This window comes from Adiantum capillus-veneris, chromosome 30 (genome assembly GCF_014529385.1).
Source record: "Adiantum capillus-veneris isolate H3 chromosome 30, ASM1452938v2, whole genome shotgun sequence".
Classification (NCBI taxonomy): Eukaryota; Viridiplantae; Streptophyta; class Polypodiopsida; order Polypodiales; family Pteridaceae; genus Adiantum; species Adiantum capillus-veneris.
Window position 1 is genome coordinate 75,297,045 of NC_140960.1, and position 21,404 is coordinate 75,318,448.

Sequence of the window (21,404 nt, forward strand, 5' to 3'; positions counted from 1 at the left end):
TGGAACCACAGGTTGTGGCTGAGCCTGAGCCACCTATTGTGCGTAGATCTGGACGTGTCACGCGACCTCCTGATAGGTTTGTTCCATCTATGAACTATGTCATGTTGACTGATTGCAATGATCCTTCATGTTAGAAGGAAGCAGTGCAAATGAAGGACTCCGGGAATTGGCAATTGGCCATGCAGTCAGAGATGACAGCTCTGCATAAAAACAAGACATGGAAGCTAGTTAAATTACCACAGGGCAAAAAGGCTCTACCTCGTAAATGGGTTTACAGGTATAAGATCACCGCTCATGATAGTCAGCCAAAGTACAAAGCAAGGCTTGTTGCCAAGGGCTTTAAGCAAGAACAAGGCATTGACTTTGATGAAGTCTTCTCTCCGGTGGTCAAGATGACTACATTGAGATGCTTTCTTGCATTGGTTGCCATATTAGATTTGGTGTTGCACCAAATGGATGTCAAGACAGCGTTCTTGCATGGTGATTTAGATGTGGAAATTTACATGCAGCAGCCAGAAGGTGTTGTTGAGAAAGGCAAGGAAGATTGGGTATGCCAGTTGTTAAAGAGTCTTTATGGCTTAAAATAATCACCGAGGGCATTGTACCATAAATTCCACAAGTTTATGCTTTCTCAAGGCTACAAACGTAGTGAGTTCGATCACTGTCTATATACAAAGAAGGCTAAGGATGGTAGTTGGATGATCCTTATTTTGTATGTGGATGACATGTTGATTGCTGGCAAGCACTTGGAAGAAATTTCAGCTTTGAAGTCAAAGATGGCAAAATCGTTTGACATGAAAGACATGGGTGAGGCAAGTCATATACTTGGTATGCGCATTGAGAGAGACAGATCAAAGAAGTTGATTTGGTTATCTCAAACAGAGTATATTGACAAGGTTTTGCAACGTTTCAATATGGAGAAGGGAAAGGCACTGAGTGTTCCATTGCCACCATATGTGAAACTTAGCAAACAAGATTGTCCTGTGTCTGAGGAAGAACAGGCTGAAATGGATAAGATTCCATATGCGTCTGCAATGGGTAGTTTGATGTATGCAATGATTGCTACTCGCCCAGACATTGCATTTGCAGTGGGAGTAGTAAGTTGATACATGTCAAACCCAGGCAAGAAACATTGGGAGGCAGTGAAAGGAATATTGAGATACCTAAAAGCTACAAAGAGTATGCGTGTATGCTATGGGAGTCAGGAGCTAAGTGTAAAGGGTTTTACAGACTCAGATTATGCAGGTGACTTAGACAACCGAAGGTCTACGTCAGGGTATGTCTTTACATTGGTTGGTGGAGCAGTATCATGGCGTTCTAGATTACAAGATTGTGTTACTCAGTCTACTATAGAGGCTGAATATGTTGCAACATAAGAGGCATGCAAAGAATCAATTTGGCTTAATCGACTAGTAACACATTTGGGAATCAAAGAAGAGATGCCTGTGTTATATTGTAATAGTCAAAGTGCTATACAATTGGCTCGCAATCCAGTTTATCACTCAAAGACAAAGCATGTGGATGTGAAGTATCATTTCATCAGGGAAATGCTCGAGGATAAGCAACTTAAGCTTGTCAAAGTTCACACCACAGAAAATCCTGTTGATCTACTTACAAAAGGACTTCCCTCAAAGAGCTTTGCGCATTTTCGCAAGTAGTTAGGTGTAGGGTAGTACATCACTTCTCTACATCTCTTGTATATTAGCTTGTATAGTAGCTTCTCTCACACTTAAAGTACCACATTGGACTTTAAGTGGGAGGTTGTTGGGGTATAAAGCCCAATGTGGTCGCCCAGGTAAGTGGGCGGGCCACCAGGTATGTACACATATTCTTTTGTAAAAACCTAATAAGAACTCACTATGCTCTACACATTACAGTAGAGCGAGTTCACCATATCGTCGTGCTCTTCTTCTCGCACTCTCTCTCGCGTCGCACTTCCGCTCGTACTCCTTCATGATGATGATTCTAGTGCATCAAGATTCCCATATGAATGAGATGACTAGATATTGTTGTGAGCGCATCAAGAGTTCCTACGGGATGAGATGATTACACAGGGATCTAGGTGCATCAAGACTTCTAAACAGATAAGATGACTAGATGATTGAAACACTTTGTTCAATATGAACCAAGTGTGTGAATGAAGAACTTGGAAATAGGAATTTCCAAAGATGAATCTGATTTAAGTTTGAAACTAATGTTTTATGGAAGATCCTGTTATTTGTGAATAGATAACAGAAACGAGAATGAGATGATTTTGGAGCAATGACAGCTCCCGAATGAACCTGATAATGAATTTTGAATCATGAATGATTCAATAGAACTGTCATGAGTGCATCCAGAGTTCTTGCGGGATGAGATGGCCACACACCTAGCACTGAATGATTGAACCACTCTGTTCAGCATGAACTCAGTGTGTGATTGATAGATTGGGATCCCCGAAAATGATTACTCGCACACGACAGTGCTTGAGTGCAGATGGAATGATTGACCAAATGATTGCAGCATTTCGGTCTAGAGAAATCTATGGACATGATCGCAATATGGGATTAGTTAATTCGACATCTGTGAGATCCGGGATGGATCTAGATGCGATTACTAAATACGTTGCCAGAAATCATTTTCCTAGATCAAAATGAAATCTATGGACGTGATCACAATATGGGATTAGTCAATCCAGCATCAGTGAGATCCAGTGCGGATCTAGATGCGATTGCTAAATACGTTGCCAGGAATCACGGTCCTAGACTCTATGTGATATGATCTGAATGTGATGTGATGTGACTGTCATCTTTGTATAAGTACTGGATTTGTGTCGTCAAGTGCGTCGGTATTTAGTGTCTACTGAACTGGTTTATGGATTATGTCTGATTTTGCAGCCGTAATCGAGGGCGATTGCAATATTTTCAAGAGAGGAGTATGTCACACAATGATGATGTAGCAGTACTGCTCGGACACACACACACACACACACACAACAACAACAACAACAACAACAACAACAACAAATGATGTGGCAGACTGTACGGCATGTTGACATGGCAGCAAGACATGTCGGAATTCACGCTGACATGTTGACGTGGCGGACAATACGGATTTCCGCAATTCGCGCTGATAGCTGATGACATGGCAGACTGTATGTACTGTACGGATTTTGCAAAGTACGCTGGCTGCTTTTCTGGCAGTTTTTGGAACAAGTGCTTTTGGGACTACTTGCTTTTGAGTTACAAGCTTTTGGGGCATCCCTTGTAAAAATAAATAGACCCTTGGGGCCTCACTCTGCAAAGCATCCGGATGCAGAGTCTGAGAGCAAGGTACCCCTGGGAGTTGTACTTTGCTCAAGAATTAATATAAAAAGAAATACTGAAAGGGGCGCCAGATTTTGGGGCCAATACCTTTGGGCACGGAACTATGCCGGTCCGTGTCGACTCTATTTTTAAAGTTGTGAAATATTTTTGGTGATTCTCTTATGTTTCGTATTGGATTCCCGACTTGGGGTGCCAAAGTCTGTGACAACTGCCACTCCTCTTTCTGTCGGCTAGAGTAAGGATCACTAGCGCGCGATCAGAGAAGGCGGTCCCTACCAAAATGCAAATTGAACCACCCAAGTCACAAAAATGCTCACTAGCATAGAAGCGATCTATCCTGGATAGATTCACTCCACCTACTCTGTGGTCAAATCTGGAGAGAAAGAGGTTGTCTAAGGGCTGTGCAAAGCGGGGGAAGGGTACAAAGCGAGCTTTTTGAGTGAGCTTTTTGTCCATGGAGCGAGCTTCTTTCTATGGCCTTACAAAAATAGCTCGCTTGGCTAGCATTTTTCTTGAGCTCTTTGTCCATTGAGCGAGCTTTTTTCTATGTATTCTTCAAAAGAGATCTTTGACCAGCCTAATACTTTGAAAACATGCACTCCATGGGCTTTGTTCGCCAAGGGAACCACTCCTTGCTCGTCTTTGAAAGGAATGTGCATTGTCTCTGAAATGGAAGAGACAATTTCAGGAGACGTGTTTAGTGTCAAGGTTGGGATGCCTAGAATCCTGAGATGTTGGTCAAAGAGAGACAAATGGAGTGCGATTCAGAGGGAGTTAAGTGAGGTTGCTTCGGCATTACAGGGAGAGCCGGTCTTGGCAAGTGAATTTGGATCCCATGGTGTGAGCAATACGCACCAATGATGTGGCTGCGTTTGGGTCGTCATAGCTGTAGGAGGGACAGATACAGTGTGTTTTAGATGGAGGAATGCACATTCTCTCTGAAATCCGTTGTTTTACCGTTGCCGCCGAATCTTGTAGTGAAGGCGACCCAAACGTAGCCAGATCATTGTTGTGTGCTACTCACTCCATGAGTATACGGGATCCAAACCCACTTGCCAATACCGGCTCTATGTATAGGCCGACGTAGCCTCACTCAACTCCCTCTGAAACGCACTCCATCTGTCCCTCTTTGACCAACATCTGAGAGTTCCGAGCGTCCGACCACATTGACACTAAACATGCCTCCTCAATACTCTGGAAACATGCAATCCATGTGCTTCATTTGCCAAGGGAATCAATCCTGGCTCGACTATGAAAGGAATTCTCATTTCCTCTAAAGTCCGCTGCGTTTTTTCGTTGCCGCCGAATCTTGTAGCGAAGGCGACCCAAACGTAGCCAGATCATTGTTGTGTGCTACTCACTCCATGGGTATACGGGATCCAAACCCACTTGCCAAGACCGGCTCTCTGTATAGGCTGACGTAGCCTCACTCAACTCCCTCTGAAACGCACTCCATCTGTCCCTCTTTGACCAACATCTGAGAGTTCCGAGCATCCGACCACATTGACACTAAACATGCCTCCTCAATACTCTGGAAACATGCAATCCATGTGCTTCATTTATAAAGGGAATCAATCCTGGCTCGACTATGAAAGGAATTCGCGTTTCCTCTAAAGTCCGCTGCGTTTTTCCGTCGCCGTCAAATCTTGTAGCAAAGGCGACCCAAACACAGCCAGATCTTTGTTGTGTGCTACTCACTCCATGGGTATACGGGATCCAAACCCACTTGCCAAGACCGGATCTCTGTATAGGCCGACGTAGCCTCACTCAACTCCCTCTGAAAAGCACTCCATCTATCCCTCTTTGACCAACATATGAGTGTTCCAAGCGTCCGACCACATTGACACTAAACATGCATCCTCAATACTCGGGAAACATGGAATCCGTGTGCTTCGTGTGCCAAGGGAATCACTCTTGGCTCGACTATGAAAGGAATTCGCATTTCCTCTGAAATCCGTTGCGTTTTCTCGTCGCCGTCCAATCTTGTAGCTAAGGTGACCCAAACGCAACTAGATCATTGTTGTGTGCTACTTACTCGTGATGGGCTCTCCGTATAGGCCGACGCAGCCTCACTCAACTCTCTCTGAAACACACTCCATCTGTCCCTTTTTTACCAACATTTGAGTGTTCCGAGCGTCTGACCACCTTGACACTAAACATGCCTCCTGAATAATTTGGAAACATGCAATCCATGTGCTTCATTTGCCAAGGGAATCACTCCTGGCTCTACTATGAGAGGAATTCGCATTTCCTCTGAAATCTGTTGTGATTTCTCGTCGTCGTCAAATGTTTTAGCTAAGGTGACCCAAACGTAGCTAGATCATTGTTGTTTGCTACTTACTCAAGACCAGCTCTTCGTATAGGCTGATGCAACCTCACTCAACTCTCTCTGAAACGCACACCATCTGTTCACTGCGTTTTTTTATCGCCGTCGAATCTTCTAGTCAAGGCGACCCAAATGCAACTAGATCAGTAGTGTGTATTGCTCATGCCATGGGTATACATGATCTAAACCCACTTGCCTAGGTTGGCTCTTCGTATATAGGCCGTCGCAGCCTCACTCAACTCCCTTTGAAACGCACTCCATCTGTCCCTCTTTGACCAACAACTCAGTGCTTTGAGCCTTCGACCACACTGACACTAAACATGCATCCTCAATACTTTGGAAACATGGAATCCATGTGCTTCGTTTGCCTCGACTATGAAAGGAATTCGTATTTCCTCTGAAATCTGCTGCGTTTTCTCGTCGCCGTCCAATCTTGTAGCTAAGGTGACCCAAACGCAGCTAGATCATTGTTGTGTGCTACTCACTCGTGACCGGCTCTCCAAATAGGCCGACGTAGCCTCACTCAACTCTCTCTGAAACACACTCCATCTGTCCCTCTTTGACCAACATTTGAGTGTTCCGAGCGTCCGACCACCTTGACACTAAACATGCCTCCTGAATACTTTGGAAACATGCAATCCATGTGCTTCGTTGCCAAGGGAATCATTCCTGGCTCCACTATGAGAGGAATTCGCATTTCCTCTGAAATCTGCTGCGATTTCTCGTCGTCGTCGAATGTTTTAGCTAAGGTGACCCAAACGTAGCTAGATCATTGTTGTTTGCTACTTACTCAAGACCGGCTCTTCGTATAGGCTGATGCAACCTCACTCAACTCTCTCTGAAACGCACACCATCTGTCTGCTGTGTTTTTTTATCGCGGTCGAATCTTCTAGTCAAGGCGACCCAAATGCAACTAGATGAGTGGTGTGTATTTCTCATGCCATGGGTATACGTGATCTAAACCCACTTGCCAATGCTGGCTCTCCGTATATAGGCCGTCGCAGCCTCACTCAACTCCCTTTAAGACGCACTCCATCTGTCTCTCATTGACCAACATCTGAGTGTTCCGTCCGTCCATGTGCTTCGTTTGCCAAGGGAATCACTCCTGGCTCGACTATGAAAGGAATTCACATTTCCTCTGAAATCCACTGCGTTTTCTCGTCGCCGTCCAATCTTGTAGCTAGGGTGACCCAAACGCAGCTAGATCATTGTTGTACTCACTCGTGACCGGCTCTCTGTATAGGCCGGCGCAGCCTCACTCAACTCTGTCTGAAACACACTCCATCTGTCCCTCTTTGACCAACATTTGAGTGTTCCGAAGGTCCGACCACCTTGACACTAAATATGCACCATGATTACTCTGGAAACATGCAATCCATGTGCTTCGTTTGCCTAGGGAATCACTCCTGGCTCCACTATGAGAGGAATTCGCATTTCCTCTGAAATATGCTGCGATTTCTCATCGTCGTCAAATGTTTTAGCTAAGGTGACCCAAATGTAGCTAGATCATTGTTGTTTGCTACTTACTCAAGGCCGGCTCTTCGTATAGTCTGATGCAACCTCACTCAACTCTCTCTGAAACGCACACCATCTGTCTGCTGCATTTTTTATCGCCGTCAAATCTTCTAGTCAAGGCGACCCAAATGCAACTAGATCAGTGGTGTGTATTGCTCATGCCATGGGAATACGTGATTTGAACCCACTTGCCTAGGCTGGCTCTCCGTATATAGGCCGTCGCAGCCTCACTCAACTCCCTTTGAAACACACTCCATCTGTCCCTCTTTGACCAACAACTCAGTGTTTTGAGCGTTCGACCACTTTGACACTAAACATGCCTTATTAACACCTTGAAAAAAAGCAATCCATGTTTTTCGTTCCCCAAGAAAAACCCTCCTCGCTTGCCTCTTAGAGGAATGCACGTTTTATCTAAAATCTGTTGCGTTTTTCCGTCGCCGTCGAATCTTGTAGCAAAGGCGACCCAAACACAGCCAGATCTTTGCTGTGTGCTGCTCACTCCATGGGATCCAAATCCACTTGCCAAGACCGGCTCTCTGTATAGGCCAACGTAGCCTCACTCATCTACCTCTGAAACGCACTCCATCTATCCCTCTTTGACCAACATCTGAGTGTTCCCAGTGTCCGACCACATTGACACTAAACATGCATCCTCAATACTCTGGAAACATGGATTCCGTGTGCTTCGTGTGCCAAGGGAATCACTCATGGCTCGACTATGAAAGGAATTCGCATTTCCTCTGAAATCCGCTGCGTTTTCTCGTCGCCGTCCAATCTTGTAGCTAAGGTGACCCAAACGCAGCTAGATCATTGTTGTGTGCTATTCACTCGTGACGGGCTCTCCGTATAGGCCAACATAGCATCACTCAACTCTCTCTGAAACACACTCCATCTGTCCCTCTTTGACCGACATTTGAGTGTTCCGAGCGTCCGACTACCTTGACACTGAACATGCCTCCTGAATACTTTGGAAACATGCAATCCATGTGCTTCGTTTGCCAAGGGAATCACTCATGGCTCCACTATGAGAGTAATCCGCATTTTCTCTGAAATCTGCTGCAATTTCTCGTCGTCGTTAAATGTTTTAGCTAAGGTGACCCAAACGTAGCTAGATCATTGTTGTTTGCTACTTACTCAAGACCGGCTCTTCATATAGGCTGATGCAATCTCACTCAACTCTCTTTGAAACGCACTCAACTCTATCTGAAACGCACACCATCTGTCTGCTGCGTTTTTTTATCACCGTCGAATCTTCTCATCAAGGGGACCCAAATGCAACTAGATCAGTGGTGTGTATTGCTCATGCCATGGGTATACGTGATCTAAACCCACTTACCAAGGTTGGCTCTCCGTATATAGGGCGTCGCAGCCTCACTCAACTCCCTTTGAAACGCATTCCATCTGTCCCTCTTTGACCAATAACTCAGTGTTTTGAGCGTTCGATCACTTTGACACTAAACATGCCTTATTAACACCTTGAAAAAATGCAATCCATGTTTTTCGTTCCCCAAGAAAACCCCTCCTCGCTTGCCTCTGAGAGGAATGCCCGTTTTCTCTAAAATCTGCTGCGTTTTTCCGTCGCCTTCGAATCTTGTAGCCAAGGCAACCCAAGTGCATCAAGATTAGAGATGTATGTTGCTAATGCCGACGCAACCTCACTGAGCTCCCTCTAAAACGAACTACATCTGTCCCTCTCTGAACAACATCCGAGTGTTTCGAGCGTCCGAACACCTTGATACTAAACATGTCTCCTCAACTCCATTCTCGCACCAATTAGAGGATTGTACAGTGTCTCTGGAATCCACTACGTTTTTTTGTCTTTGTTCAACACATTATCACATTGTTTCACATTACAATATCATGATACGAAGAAGGAAGAAAACATTTTACATACAAAACTTCCAATATTTGCAATGGCAAACACATATTCACATTTAAAGGCATTACAATGTCACAAAAAAACAAGAAATAGAATGTAATCGACAGTATGAATCCGTCGTGAACCACTAGATAGGTTATTACAACTTTTCAAATTGTACATCTCAAATATAATTGTAGACAACTAGTGTTTGTCCATATCCCATAGTCATTGTTCTAATGCTTTTCTTTTGCTTAGCCGCACTGCCTGTGCTTTCATAATTTTTGGAAGCTCATCCAAAAATGTTTTACTACTCTCCATGATTGTGAAGTATCGTCCCATATGGCTACCAAGCAATGCAAGAACACCTGTGTCTCCTCCATATTGCACTACCACATCTCCCTTCTTGGTATACATGTTCAACATTTGATACAAATAGCAATGCCCACGTTCCATTCCTCCTGCGCGACGAGAGGACTTGTGAGAATAGAAGACAAGTCGAGAAAGCAACAAAGCTACACAGTAAAAGCAATTACAGAAAAGGACGTACCTCTCAATGGTGTTCCATCTTCTTGCATGGTCCATTCGCTCTCTTGGATTGTATCCAGCCATGTGTCCTCATCGGGTTTCAGCACTTCAGCAATTGGGGCTTGGTTTCTCTTGAAAACGGTAAGAAGAAGTGATCTTACAATCATATTAACATCCTTGCATACTGGTGTCTTGCAAACTGTGACTGTAGTGTATGCTGGCTCCCAGCCTGTGGCTATTGCAACATCATGTACCATTTGATGTTGGATAGGTATGCAAACAACAACAAATATGCCATTGTCATCTGCTGTCAAAAAACTCAGACGTGCAACTTTGCCGAATTGACAAACGTCCATGTCATTCCATTCCTGTGTAGATGACAACGGGATACCATGCACAAGGCAATTTGGAGGCAAGAACATGAATGAAGCGGACACTGAGACAGCCACCCAAACCCCATCTCGGACATACACACGGTCGTCCTTTTTCACTTGGCCTTCGATGCATGCCAGCATGGAGCCAACAATCTCATTTTCTTCCATGCTTGTATCCAAGAAGGAGATAGACACATTCTGCTCGTCGAACACTGAAGAACACAACCAAGAAAACAAAGTAGTTGGTCAACAAAATACACCTCAAAAGATGATAGCATTAAGATTCTCAAAAAGGTCTTACAAAAACCTAGATCATCGCTCGCCACCATCTGCTGATCTCCCTCATGATGATCTAACAATTGCTCCAAGGATTGGGAGAATTCTTTGAGCTCTTTTTCATTTGGCCAAACCGCATCATGCTCTATATTAAAGGTCATTAAAACGGTTCTCGTAAAAACAAGATTCTCGGATTCTTTTCAATTACAGATTTTGTCATACATTTACAACTCACTTCTTTTCTTTAATTCGCTTGAGGACGGTTTCTTTCCCATGTCTTTTGGAGTCCCGGTCTGCAACAAAAAACTCTTAGCGAAGTCATAGTTTCAAAATGATGCATTTGTAACGTTCCAAGATCAAAACATACTCTAGAATACGATACTTGGCCGACTTTATCAGATGAAGGGGCTGTTTTTGTTGTTGTAGTGGTTTTTGTAGGTGTTTCCGGCGTCTCCACCCAGGCAGTCCTCCGTGCACGTTCCTCCCTCTCCTTGATAGCATTGTTATGCTGCAGTTCTTCACTGGCAGGAAATTTGCCCTCTTTATACTCAAGAAACCAAGGGCACGAGTAATAAACTGTTTTGTTGAAGTTACGTGCCAATTGCGCTGGGTTGAAAATAGTATCTTTCTTTGAGATATCCAAGACGTCAGATAGAGTCCGAGAGCTTCTAACGTTGAAGTTACGCCTGGTCAACCACCTACAAAATCAGAAGATGTTAGACCAATTTGCTTCTTTCTACGTTGAGCTCTCCCAATGACAGAAGTGCCAAGAGCAATATTCCAACCTGCAAAGACATCTTTGACCGGCGTCTGTGAGTGCTTTCTTAAGGTCAGGGCTACCTCTTCCCAAAGATTTAAATTTTTCAAGCTCGTATTGGAATACCTCAATTCTGTGAGTCAACTTTGCTTCTTCTAGAAAGGAATCAAGCATCTCTCCTGGACCAAGCTTGGATGTGATATTTCTCATGTTGTTGTATAGAAAACGAGCTTCGCGCTCTATGGTGTTCCATAGAACCTCCACACGCATCCAATCACGGAACGAGACATAGTCAGCTGCAATAAAGGACAGAGAGAATAATGTCAATTACATTGAGTGAAACATGTCATTTTTTATTCTACAAAAAAAAAAAACGAACGATAATACCTGTCTGTGGAATATCCAAACTTTTGACATTTATAGGATCAGAAGAGGCCATTGCTCGAAGAATGTAAGTTTTCTTCTCAGGAGGCAGATCAGCACATGCCAGAACGTACAATCTATCCTCAGTAATCCACTTGGGCCGGTTAGTCCATTCAATAGTCCGCAGGGTTCTGAACATATAATCAAATCAACACTAGACATAGAGTAGTGATCCACAATACACTTTCTTACCTCCACCATTCATCGCCTAGATTGGGATCAACAATAGCGAGTGCCTGCTTTGTCCTCCTCTTGCTCGGACCATCTGCCTCAAAAAAAGCTTTCTTGTAGCGTTGTTGAAACTCCGAAGGTAGCATAGTGTCCTTTTCAGCTTGTAGTTGTTTCAAGGCTATAGCGTACTTGTCCTACAATGCATTCCAACCTTTGAAATGTGCACGTTGAGTGAATGAAAACTACATAATAACGTATACTTACCGGATTAAGCAATTGTGACATCACTGCCATTGGAACGTTATACCACGCTTTCTTTCCAACTTTCTTTTCAATATCTAATTGCATCCATTTGTAGACTGTGAAATGTATCTTGTTAACCAAGGCATCTTTCGAAGCTAAGCCCATTGCACGCACCATCCACAACATGTCAGTGTAAGAAGTGGTGACTTCAACCTACAAATCACCACAAAATACATGTCAACAAAATTATGCATTTTAGAAGAAGCTTAGAAATGATCAATAGTGGTTACACTTGCCTATTGATGCGCATCACAGTGCTCAACATATCTGTCTCATTTTTATCATCCACCTTCACAAGCTCTACTCGAACTCTAGGATGCATTGAAGCGTCATTTTGATAAGCCGAAGCTGCACGTAAGTATCTTTGAAACAATGTATTGATTGACAACCGGATTTGATAATTGCAAAGACAAGAGAAACTTACATGTTTGCAAACCTCCCATCCAAGCTGCGAGGCGATGATTCCCATCCCAAGTATAGAACATCTTACCACTCAAATCACTCCAACATGTATCAAAAATTTCACGCTCAAAATCTTCATTGGCAAGGTGCCACAACTCATCCCACTGCTCTGTAATCTCGCTGGGTACTAGTACTGTCGGATGACCAGGAGCATCAACAAAACAAATAAATGAACCCTTTGGCTCAAAGTATCCCTCTGTTAAAAATGCCTCTGTGAGAGGCTGTAGTCTCTTGGGATCCCAACTAACCTGCCTTGCCTTCTCCAATTTCAAGAGACGACAAAGCGGCACCCAAGGCAACAACTGTTCTCGCTCATCCTGCTCAAGGTCATTTCAAGATAAATGCAAAGATAAATTTAAAAGGTGGTGATCCATTTAGAGTTATGAAGGACAACTTACTTTTAATTTTGTGAGATGCTTTAAAGCATGTCTTGACGAAGGGTAACGTCCTTATTCATGGGAAATTCTCCCCCAGCATTAGCTCCCTCTTCAATGTATGCTTCAATCTCTTCATCATGAAGCTCCTCTTCAGATTCTTCTCTCTCAAATGTGCATGTTATTGATTCATCTCGGATGTGTTCTTTAGCAAGATTTTCTTTCTTACTCTTCCGCTTTCGATCATATGTACTAACAGATTCAACTCTAGTACCCGAAACTGTCATCTCACTCTTTGTGCCTAGATGTAATTGGGATGACCTATCCATCGAAGTCTTTGTCGATTCGACCTGCTAACGCACTTCAAGTAGCTTACTTGAGATGAGTTGCTCAGTGCCGTGGATGAAAAGGAAGTTCCACTACAATTAGCAATAGTTAGTTTATTTACTATTAAAGGGCAAAGATGCCACGAGTGGGATGCGCTGCAATACTATAGTGTACGGGGTAGAAAGGAGCTAGAGTAGGATAAAAATTGGGGTAAAAATTGGTTGATAGAAAGGGGTAAAAAAGCCTCGTGTTTTCTATTAAGATGCAACCTATTTGTCTATAAATAGAGCATTAATCTATCCTAAATATCACTGGTTTATCAACAAGTCTCGTGTTATGAATTCTCCTCATATGGTGAGTTTATTTTTGGGCTCTACTACTTCACAACCTATTGCTATTGATTGTTCACAGAGATATGCTATCCTCAACCCAAAAGATCATGGAGGGTCAAGCAACTCTGAGGTGTTTTCTCTTGTGCCTGCTCCTGAGGGTGAGATTCAGACTCGTGTCACGGATGGTGTCATGATAGGGAGGGATTTCCACTTTGTGTTGGATTTGACTTTTGCAAAGAAGTTCTTGATCATTCAAAACAAAGGATCCTCAAATAATATGACACCTCACATTTTTCAGAAAAAGAACAAAGAGCCTATTATCGATATATCATCAAGTTCTTCGGATGCACTTGATGAAAAACCAATTCGTCCATCCTTTGAATATGATGTTTTGAGTGAAAGTTGCAATGAAGAAATAGTAAAGGACTTTGGCTTCCTTGGTTGCCATGGCAAACATGTAATGGATCAGAAAATGGAGAATTTTGAGAGTATTGCACCTGATTTTGCTGATGCAGAAAGCACTCTGCAGTGCATTCTTCTTTCCAAGCACAAGTATCACAGATTGAGCAGAATTATTTTAAGCTGTGAAATTATTGAACAAGTTGATGAGATTCCACATCACTACAATGGAAATTGCGTATACGAATTGCCCCCTGTTTGTGATGGAGGCTCAACTATGGTGGGGATGGAACAAAAATATGATGGTCATTGTTGGGTGAAGCCGGTGCAAACTAGAATGAAGTTTCCTGCTGTGGTGAGGAGAAGTAAATGTGGCGGATATCTGATGTGCAATAACCCCATGTGTCCCATTAGAGCCCATAGTGGTGAACCAAATGAGACAGCATGGATTTTGCATGTCATCCCATCAATTGGTATGAAAAGCAATGCAAATGGTTCTCTCGCTTGCTTCCATTACAGCACCAATAATGTTACAGGATTTCCCATGCTATGTATATTATGTGTTAACAGATAGCAACAAGACTCGTTCGTTCATTCATCAAGGTACACACAATCATCCAGTGGCCAAAGGAGTGCTGAGGTCTGCTATTATAAGAACACGTGAACTTGTGTCCCGTGTCATTTCCAATGTACCCTCAGCAGGACCAAGACAGATGCAATTGAATCTTGCTAAATAAACGGTGATGGGAGGTGTCATACGAGAGGATGGTGGTGAATTAAATAGCAATGAGCTCTTGTCATTTTGGGAAGAGATGAGACCCTTGGTGCATATTCAAAGGTTTTTCCTGTAACTAGTTTAACTATAAACATATTTCCTGTTCATTTTTAGGCACTTACACATTTTGTTTAATGTAGATTCAAACAAATGATGAAGGAGGCCAGTGGTAGCAAGATTGCTGTTGGTATTGAAACACAGCTACTAAAATTAAAAAGCACTTTCGGATATCCTTTTTTCCACAGAATTTTATTTCCTGGTCAAAGTACTAACCAAGATAGAAGATGTCATGTTTTCAAAATGTCAACCACTGGACCTGGTTCTGGAATTGAGCTAGTTAATAGAATACGTCGGGATGGATCCGGTGATCTACGTAGGAGTTGGGTTTGCTTTGATCATGTTAGAAGGGTGTCCGGTTGAAAAACCATGGCAGCACATGTGTACGATCCAACGTACGTTTGTGTGAATACAATCAGTCGAGTCATTGCTTCTCAAAATGAGTTTGTCTTATATTGTATTGCAGGATCCAAGAGATGAAAACTATAGCAATATGTGAAATGAAAGAAGAGGATACAAAATCCTAGGTCATGTTCTGGGAGATGATGAATGCAGTGATGCTGGGTAATGGACATTTGCCAGCAGATTTTCGAGGGTTCATGGCTGAGCAAGCCGCTGCAAACTGGAGAGCAGTTAGAACTGTTTTCAACGGAGGACCGCAAAATGTGATGGATGGTAGAGAACGCTCATGTTTGTTTCATTGGGAACAAAGCCTAAATATTCACACTAACCAGTTGTAAACAAGAACTTTCAAGACGAACACAAAAGGCTTTGTGAAATGTGGCGTTGCGCTTGGAGTGAGGAAGAAGCTACAACCATGTATAGACGGATCTGTGCTTGGTGGGCTTCTAGCAAGGTTTCGGATCTAAATATTCCCCAAATGGATTGTTGGATGATTTGGTGGCATGTTCGCTATCCACATTGGAGGAAGTTTCTAGTGGCTGTAAGTAGATGTAGTGTGCGTGTTATCGTTGGTCAAATTTTGAACAATTTTTTTATGGAAATAATGATGGGAAATGTTTTCAGGATCCAGAAGACATTACATTCATTCCGACAACAAATTTATCTGAGACAAAACATGCAAGTTGGCTAGCAGGAGAAGGAAACAAACAAATGCTCAGTGTGTATGATGCAAGTGTTTCTGATCTAGCAAACTCGTTGCTGCAGCGTGAAGATGCTGGCATTTGTGGAAGGTAGATACCATGGGGCTTGACCTACTGCAGAAAAACTAGCAAGGCGGATGTCACAAGGGCGTGCTCCAGCTGCTACAACACTTTCTCGAGAGGTAGATGAGGCGATTGGGGGAACCCCAATTTACCAACGGCCTCATGTCGAAGGGGATAATATCACAGTAACACGAAAGCGAAGAACGACTAGTTCTGTGACACAAGAGGAGGAAAATGCTTCCCATAGACCAGAGTATGTCACTCAAAATCTACCAAGGCGGGGAAGAAATACGTCTCAAGCGACACCAACAATCATGGAAGACGATAAAAATGAAGATATGATTACTGAAGAATCTGATATTCACAAAACAATGTGGGCAATTCGAAGAGTCCCTAGAGGTAGCAGAGTATAATGTCAAGGATGGCTGGGTGGTCAAGCAGGAAAATGGCAAACGAATATTAGAAACACTGGAATGGGTGTAGTAGCACCATCATTTTGGGGCATTAGAACTTGGGACAATGGAAATGAGGGAGGGAAAGGTCGTGGATCAAAAGCCCAGCACATGTGGTTTTGCAACGATAGTGTGGATCACACATGGCAAATTTGCAACACAATAACCCATTGTCCATGGCAAGTGCCAAACACATGGCCTATGGAAAAAGGAACAAATTTGACTCTAGATAAAATGAAGATGTTAGAGGAAGGAGGATTTAAGATTCAAAAGAGGCTAGCAAATGAGCCGACAAACATGTGGTATCGTCCAGGTGTCTCAGCCGTTGCAGCCAAAAGAATTGACTCTGCAATATCTATGGAGGCTAAGATTGAGGAGCATGTTGTAATCAAAGAAAAACAAACAACATGAGAGGTTTATGGTGGGGACTTTGAGTTCGCTTGTACGTGATGAGGTGTACGAGGTGCACATCGCCACAAACCCCATGTGTACATGTAGAGACTTTGCAGATCGAGCAGCACAAGGACGACCATACATAGCATGCAAACACATCTACTATATCTTCTTGCGTATCTTTGGGTTAGATGTAAACCATAACATATTCATCCATCAATGCAAGCTCACAAATGAGAACCTTGCACGCGTGTTCAATGCACGTCGCACCTTCTAGATTGTGGAAATTTCATGTCTTTCAATCAGACTCCTCATTAGAGATCTCCACTGGGAGTACAATTGTGACTTTATTGATTTCTGTAATTTTGTTGGTACTCCTCACTCATGTGTTGAGAAATTGATGGAAATATTTTTGCTAAGATCTAGGGATTGGCATGTTTTTGTTGTTTGGTTTGTGTTAATTCCTTTTCATCAATTTAACCCTTCTATTTTTAAATCTTGAGTTGCTCGATGACCTTGGATTGTTGGTGAAACTTCACACTATCTAGCTTAACTACTAACATTGGTGGTTTGGTGCCACAAGAGTTAAAGATTATTAATTAGTGGTAATACATGAGTACCTCTCAGGCTAGGACAATTGAAAGAGCGTGCAACATGCACATTAGCTAGAGAAGTCAAGAGTGAGGGGAGTATTGTGTGGCCCTATTTCTACTTGTTTAAGCTTCCATTTGGTGGATCTAAAGATGTGATTGAGCTCCATATTGTTGCAATTTTTCTTTCATCTTGTCAACTACTTATCATGACACCCATGCATCATAATTTTTCAAGTTTCTCTTTGTTTTTCATGTGATTGGTGCTACCTTGGATTAGTATATGAGCGTGATTGTGGCCATAGCCCTTGGTAAGTTGCAAAAAGACGGTGGCAAGGTGAAGAAGACTCCCCTAGCGCCGAGATAGTGCATGTCATGGTTCTCTTGAGTGTAAGTTTTAGTTGTGGTTAAGGGTTTTGATGAGTTCTTGCAAGCATTATGATAAATTGGTTCTATGCATGTTGTGGTTTGATCTAAGGAGCCCATCTATGCAATGGCAAAGTCAAAGCTTGTGATTTTCAAGTTCAAGTGATTAGTTTGATTAAGTCATTATTATGCTCTCTTTCTTGTGTAGTTGAAGTTTTCAAAGAGTTTTTATTAAAAGTTTTATCACCGCAAAGTCATATATTCTCTCTCTCTCTCTCTCTCCGTCTCCGCCCCCCCTTCCCAAGTGCCTCAGTTTGTGGTCCACAAAACTAGATGGTGCCATTATGATTCCCAATTTATGTGTGTGGTGTGTGGTGCTTGCAAATATTTATGTGTTGTTGTTTGCATTATATGTTGTGTTTGCTTTAGGTTTCAATTCCTATCAACATTGTTTTTTGGTCTAAGTATAGCCCAAAACAAAATCAAATTGGACATGCATACGTACTCCTAAAAAGTGTACTTGCCCAAAAATCCTAACCCTAAGTGGGCACCATTAATAAGTGTCAGTTTTTATAGTTATTTTATTTCAATAAAGGTATGTTTTTTACTATCCTATTTATTTAAATGCACTTCTAGCTATGATTGCCATTATAAATAGTATGAAAAAAAAAAACACCTAACAACTTTGGGAAGATTCTAATCCAAAGCAAAAGCATATCTACTTAAATGTATGAGGAAAAGGTAAGGGAGTCTTGACATGCAAACAATGGAAGAACCAAATCACCATTTTTTTTAGAATGGACCAAAAAATAATTCTATCTCGTTGAGATTTCCACCCTCATTATCCACCATTTATAAATTTCTATATGGATCATCTCTAGATACCCTTTTTATTTACTAATTTTACTGACCTACTAGATCAAAGTCTAGTTCCCACCCTCTTTCACCTTACTTCTCAAGACATATCTTGCAATTAAGCTCAAATATGCAATCATAATCACCTCCAATCACCTATAACAATTGGGTATTACTAGAAAGAAAAATGACTAACTCCAATTGCCTTGTGCCAAGCTTAACCTTTGTGTGCAAAAGCCTTTGTGAGTTATGCTCAATGAAAGCTCTCAAGATTTATGCATGCTAGAGTGAGCTTCTCTTTGGCAAAACACTAAGTGAAAGCGATCATAAGTCACCCCATATGTATATAATCATATGATGCTTAGCTGAAGAGTTGTGAGAAGGTCGAGTTCACTTGTACATGATGAGGTGTATGAAGTGCACTTGACCAAAAACCCCATGTGTACATGTAGAGACTTTGCAGATCGAGCAGCACAAGGATGACCGTACATAGCATGCAAACCCATCTACTATATCTTCTCACGTATCTTTGGGTTGGATGTAAACCATGACATGTTCATCCATCAATGTAAGCTCACAAATGAGAACCTTGCACGCGTGTTCAATGCGCGTCACACCTTCTAGATTGTGGAAATTTCATGTCTTTCAATCAAACTCCTCATTAGAGATCTCCACTGAGAGTAAATTGTGACTTTATTGATTTTTGTAATTGTGTTAGTACTCCTCACTCATGTGTTGAGAAATTGATGGAAATATTATTGTTAAGATCTTAGAATTGGCCTGTTTTTGTTGTTCGGTTTATGTTGATTGTTTTTTATCAGTGCAACCCTTATAGTTTTAAATCTTGAGTTGTTCAATGACCTTGGATTGTTGGTGGTGAATCTTCAAACTATCTAACTTAACTACTATCGTTGGTGTTTTCATGCCACAAGAGTTAAAGATTATTAATTAGTGGTAATACATGACTACCTCTCAGGCTAGTCAATTGAAAGAGCAAGCAACATGCACATTAGCTGGATTTTACAAAGTAGTGCAAAATAGTTATTTTCTTGAGACAACTTATTAAGACTCCAAGCATGTGAAAAACTTAGCAAGAATGATGCTCTCAAGTCTAATACTAAGAAATCAAAAATGGGTAAGGTATCACTTCAAAACTTGAGTCCACCACTTGCGGTATCTTTCCTTTGTTGTGTCTTGGTGCCACAAGAGTTAAGGATGATTAAATAGTGGTGATATATGAGTACCTTTTAGGGCATGACAATCGGAAGAGCATGCAACATCCACGTTTTTTTTTTAACATTTCAATGCAAATTTGTATTTCGCTTGAGACGACAAAAGAATTTTGAGAGCTTCTCACATTCATACTACAAAAATTTTTGAGCCTACTTATTTATACCTAGTTTTATAAATGCAATTCACATACACACATACACACAGAAAAGCTTCCTCTTCACATGTCAAACAAAGGTATAGCAGATTGCGCACTTCAAGTAAACAAAGACACGGTGATAGGATGGAAGGAGGACCTACTTTCCTTCATGGCAAAAAAATAAGGACACACAAGTTGGTACCTATGCCATATTGAAGTAGGGAGCGATCTTGCAAAAGATCTTAATATTTTTTTAAGTGAGCTTTCTTGATTGGATGGAAAGCTTCAAGAGTGAGCTTTTTCTGTCGGAAGAGAGCTTTGAAGGTGAGATTTTTTAGGGCACACCAGCCACGTGGCACGAGAAAACCCAAAAGCTCGCTCCACAGGTCGCTCGCAAAGCTCGCTCCAAACCTGCACTCTGCAAAGCCAACATGTTGCCAAACATCCGAAATCTGCAAGGTCATACATAGCCGTTCCCAAACAGCCAACTCAGCCCCATGTACAGTAGCATGACTGCCCTTAATCCTATCTGAGGAGTCCTCAAGCATGTTGAAATCTCTTCAATGCACCATTGCTCTCCACCAAATGTGACCAAAACTCAACCCGTGCCCTTGCATGCTTGGGCGCATAAATGTTCAGAAAACCAACAAGGCAGCCATGTATCTGCATAGTCATCCAATGGGCCCTGCATGGCACACTAATGCCTCTGCCCATGATGCATATATACACCTCCGTGAATGCCACCAGGACCAAAAGTAACTGACCAAAAAAGGTTTCATAGCGACCAAACAAGATCCGTCCACAGCGCTTGATGTGACTCTCACACAAGTGATGCTCCTGGAGCATAAGCCTATCAATCGCTCCACCCACAAGGCATCTCTGAAGCTCCTGTCTGAGTCGACCTCTCTCGCGTAGAAACTGAGGTCCACCTAACCCCTGCACATTTCATGAGACAATCCTCATGGGGTCAATGAGAGAAGGCCGATGCTGCTACTACAGCCAATCTTGCAATCTTCGAGGCAGGCTTCGATGGGGAGTAATCCGCATCCGAGCGACCTCGAGAAAGTCGTGTCTGGAGTGCCTATCGGGGACCCACATCCAAGCTGGGCGTGCAGTCCGTAGAGCTACATTCTCTATTCAAGAATCCTCATGAACATATACATACCAACGTGCACTTTGTCTGTCTGCAAAAAAGTGTACCACAATGTGTCTACATCCCGCTGTATCTAGTGGTGTCACACAGAGCTTGGCCAATGGCCACAGTGTTTATATAAAATCTATCACCCCCAAGTCTCCGGTGTGGTGAGAGAACTCGAGAGCTTGAACATGAAGACAATTCAGCACTCTATGCATAGTCCACTCAATTTGATCCCTGCCACACACTGGGAAAGAGAACCCAACCGCTGTGTCTAGGGCCTTTGCCCCTCTAGTTGCTAGAAATAGTACATGGACTCTGAAGCAAGCCACCTCAAGGTCGAGAGAAGAGTCGCCAAGAAAAAGTGTAAAGTTGTAGTCGAAGAAGTCCCAGCTGCGATAGATCAAAACTGGTCGGCCCACAAGGGACTGCCGCAAAGGGCGACGCCTGCACCAGCAGACGGCTTGTGGAAAATGCACTGCCAAGAGAGAGCTGCTGCCGCGAAGTGATCAATCC

General features: G+C 42.6%; 1 protein-coding gene and 1 pseudogene across 1 annotated transcript; both read right to left on the reverse strand.

Moving 5' to 3' along the window:
* LOC147418223 (uncharacterized) overlaps nucleotides 1-21,404 on the reverse strand; it is a 90,090-nt pseudogene that overhangs the window by 46,211 nt on the left and 22,475 nt on the right.
* Nucleotides 9,156-11,486, reverse strand: LOC147418224 (uncharacterized). The gene is made up of 8 exons (XM_086507013.1): nucleotides 11,327-11,486; nucleotides 10,968-11,235; nucleotides 10,867-10,880; nucleotides 10,550-10,590; nucleotides 10,418-10,475; nucleotides 10,214-10,327; nucleotides 9,555-10,118; nucleotides 9,156-9,465 (listed from the first exon to the last, which is right to left on the reverse strand). The coding sequence occupies exons 1-8, from the start codon at nucleotides 11,376-11,378 to the stop codon at nucleotides 9,233-9,235; spliced, it is 1,344 nt and encodes a 447-aa protein (XP_086363139.1). The 5' UTR covers nucleotides 11,379-11,486; the 3' UTR covers nucleotides 9,156-9,232.